The sequence below is a fragment of the Notothenia coriiceps genome, unplaced genomic scaffold, assembly GCF_000735185.1.
Source record: "Notothenia coriiceps isolate Sejong01 unplaced genomic scaffold, NC01 NC01_scaffold00026251, whole genome shotgun sequence".
Classification (NCBI taxonomy): domain Eukaryota; kingdom Metazoa; phylum Chordata; class Actinopteri; order Perciformes; family Nototheniidae; genus Notothenia; species Notothenia coriiceps.
Window position 1 is genome coordinate 9,949 of NW_011358952.1, and position 3,078 is coordinate 13,026.

The following is a 3,078-nucleotide window of genomic DNA, read 5'->3' on the forward strand; positions in this document are numbered from 1 at the left end:
CAAACAGCTCGCTGCACCCTCACTGCGAGGGGGACTCAAGTTTCCATCAGCAAAAACACGTTGGTTTGCTATCCTGGCTCCAAAATGGTGGAATGAGCTCCCCATTGACATCAGGACAGCAGAAAGCTTGCACATCTTCCGGCGCAGACTGAAAACTCATCTCTTTAGACTCCACTTCGAGCAATGAATTACTAAAAAACTAAAAACTAAATAAAAAGCACTTATATACTAACAAAGCACTTATATACTAACAAAGCACTTATATACTAACAAAGGACTGGCTTATCTAAAGCCAGTTGAGTAGCACTTAAAATGGTTTAGCTCTACGAAACCTAATGTACTTATATGATTCTGTTTTCTTCAAGTCTTCTTGGTCGAATGCACTTATTGTAAGTCGCTTTGGATAAAAGCGTCAGCTAAATGAAATGTAATGTAATATGATTATTTTGCAGGCTGGTGCATTTCAATCTAAAGTGAAGACAGCGTTGGAACTACATAGTAACACATTGTTTGAAAATTTACTTTTAGCCATTAGTCTAATTTTTTTCATTGCAATCCAAACATCTAATTTCTACTCTTGAAATGTAGATATTTACATTTGTATTTACATGTATTTTTAAAAAAAACAGCTTTTTTGTAAACAAAAAATTCACCCTGGTGCGTCCATGTTGATGGGGATTAGAAGTTGTTTGTTCCTTTGAGAGAAAAATAACGTTTAACTTAATTTGATCCTTTTTAAATAGGGTGATACAAAATTAAATGTAATGTCTATCTGTAAGGAAGGAATTATTAAACTTGGGCACCTTGTTAATTAACAAATATATCATTAATATATCAAACACGGCATAATATATCAGGAAGAATTCTGTCAGGATACATTTCAAGCAATTCTTGACAGATACTGATAAGCTGACCGATACATCATGCAGCCTCAAAATCTAACACTCTTACTAGTGGTCTTTAGGTGTTATTTCTGCCAGCATAATGCAGTATTACTGACTAGAAGATACTAATGTATACAAACAAAATCATTGTAAGACAAGACTTGAAAAAACACTATCAGCATGGTCAAATATGATTCTTAAAAATTGTATTTTACACACGCTGAATTTACACAATTGGACAACTTAATAACTAGTATATATTTTGAACATGCATTATTGCTTTTATTCTCCCTATGGAGTACCACATGTCAGTAAATGTGAATATTGTTGTTTTAATAGCAGTGCATTTCTGACATCAACCTTTATTTATCTATTTAGTTTTTATGAATCATATGAATTTTAAATTAGCAAGATCTTTCTAGTTCAAGTGTGCAAACTAGCAGCTAAGAGGAGCTTCCTGCTTGTTTTAGAGGTTTGATAGGTTTGGGCTGGACTGAGTGGACACCATGCTGCTGTCACTCACCGTCATACTCTGGGAAGTAGTCGACCAGATGGGAGTACATGATCTTCTCCTCCAAAAGGTCCTTCTTGTTGAGGAAGAGAATGACTGAGGAGTTTTGGAACCAGGGGTACGTGACTATTGTCCTGAACAGAGCTTTACTCTCCTCCATCCGGTTCTACAGAGAGAGTGGATGTGTGTGTAAGGAGAGAGAAAGAGGGGAGGAGAAAATACAAAGAGATAGAGAGAGAGAGAGCGAGAGATAATTATTTAATTAAAACAACAGTCTTTCATACTCATTAAGGACAGATTTTAATAAACGTTCACCGCACCAGAGGGAGAGCAGGAACGCTGAGGCGCCTTTAAGAGTTTCATTTCGCTCTTGCACTTTAATTCTGTGTCTAATTGAACTAAACAACCGTTCTGAAAGCAAGCCTTAGATATCAAATTGCCGGTACATTAGAGTATTAAGAATATCTCCAGTATATTATAAAAACTAATGTTACGACACGCAGGAGGACATGCAGCTGATGTCTTCTTCTTCTGCACTTTACAGGGCTTGCAGTAACAAAGGGAGGAAAACACATGGGCGCAAAAACAGAGACACTCACATAATGAACGCACAGCTGCTCATTAATACACTTTAACAAACACACACATGCTATATCCTCTTAAGAAGGTGATTTGGCCCGAGGCGGTATTCAAAACAGCTGGCTGATCATTTACAAATGCTTTCCAAGGGAAAAAAGGTGGAGGGCGGCCAGGCCGGAGGAAAATCTGATTTCCATTGTTTTAAATAAGGAGTAGCTTTTCGTCATCAGAGGAACTCAACTTCCACATCACATGCAATACTAAAGTGATTTAATAGATGTTTTTGAAAAGGTGAAATTAAGATCCCCAAAACAAAACATTTTAGCTCAGGGTTTTACATTTTAATGTGTGTGTGTGTGTGTGTGTGTGTTTGTTTTCATTATTCACCTCATTGTCTGATTCCACCAACACCTGGTCGTACTCGCTGAGCGCCACCAGGAACATGATGGAGGTGACGTTCTCAAAGCAGTGGATCCACTTCCTCCTCTCCGACCTCTGACCTCCCACATCCACCATCCTGCCATGGCAGCAACGCCCAGGACAGAGAAAACACTGAGCAAAATGCTTGCTAATCTGTTTGATTCTCTTCCCAACACAATTTAAAGGTGACCTATCATGCAAAATGCACTTTTGTACGTCTTTCATACATGAATATGTGTCCCCGGTGTTCCAGGGAACTCACCAAGTGTCAGAAAACACAACCCTCTCTATTTTCCTCCATACCCAAATCTCTTAAAAAGGGGCTGCAACGGATCTGATACAGACTGATCCAGATTTGAACACTTCTATGACGTCACAGAAGTGGCGCTACGGCTATTGGGACAACTCCACCAATCAGGAGGAGACAGCCACGGACATTGCCGTTCGAAAGCGCTAGACGCTGTAGTACATATGCCAGGCCTGTAGATGGTGCTGCTCTCACAGAATCAGCCCATGCAAAGACAGTGTTAAATTGAGCGAAATGAGGAATGGCTAAAATGCATGACCTGTTTGGTATTTTGAAAAATAAAAAGTATAAATATGCCTTATATAGGTATGGTCCTACACTATATTATTCAAATATAGCATGATAGGTCCACTTTAAGGAAATATATTTGCCTAACA

The 3,078-nt window shown here is 38.6% G+C and overlaps 1 protein-coding gene across 1 annotated transcript; it reads right to left on the minus strand.

Annotated features, from left to right (window-relative positions):
* Positions 1-1,407: 1,407 nt before the first annotated feature.
* Positions 1,408-2,562, minus strand: LOC104956726 (guanine nucleotide-binding protein G(q) subunit alpha-like; the record flags this gene model as incomplete). Its single annotated transcript, XM_010784258.1, has 2 exons — positions 2,362-2,562; positions 1,408-1,561 (listed from the first exon to the last, which is right to left on the minus strand). Coding segments are annotated over exons 1-2 (283 nt in total), but the record flags the coding sequence as incomplete, so codon positions are not given.
* Positions 2,563-3,078: the final 516 nt, after the last annotated feature.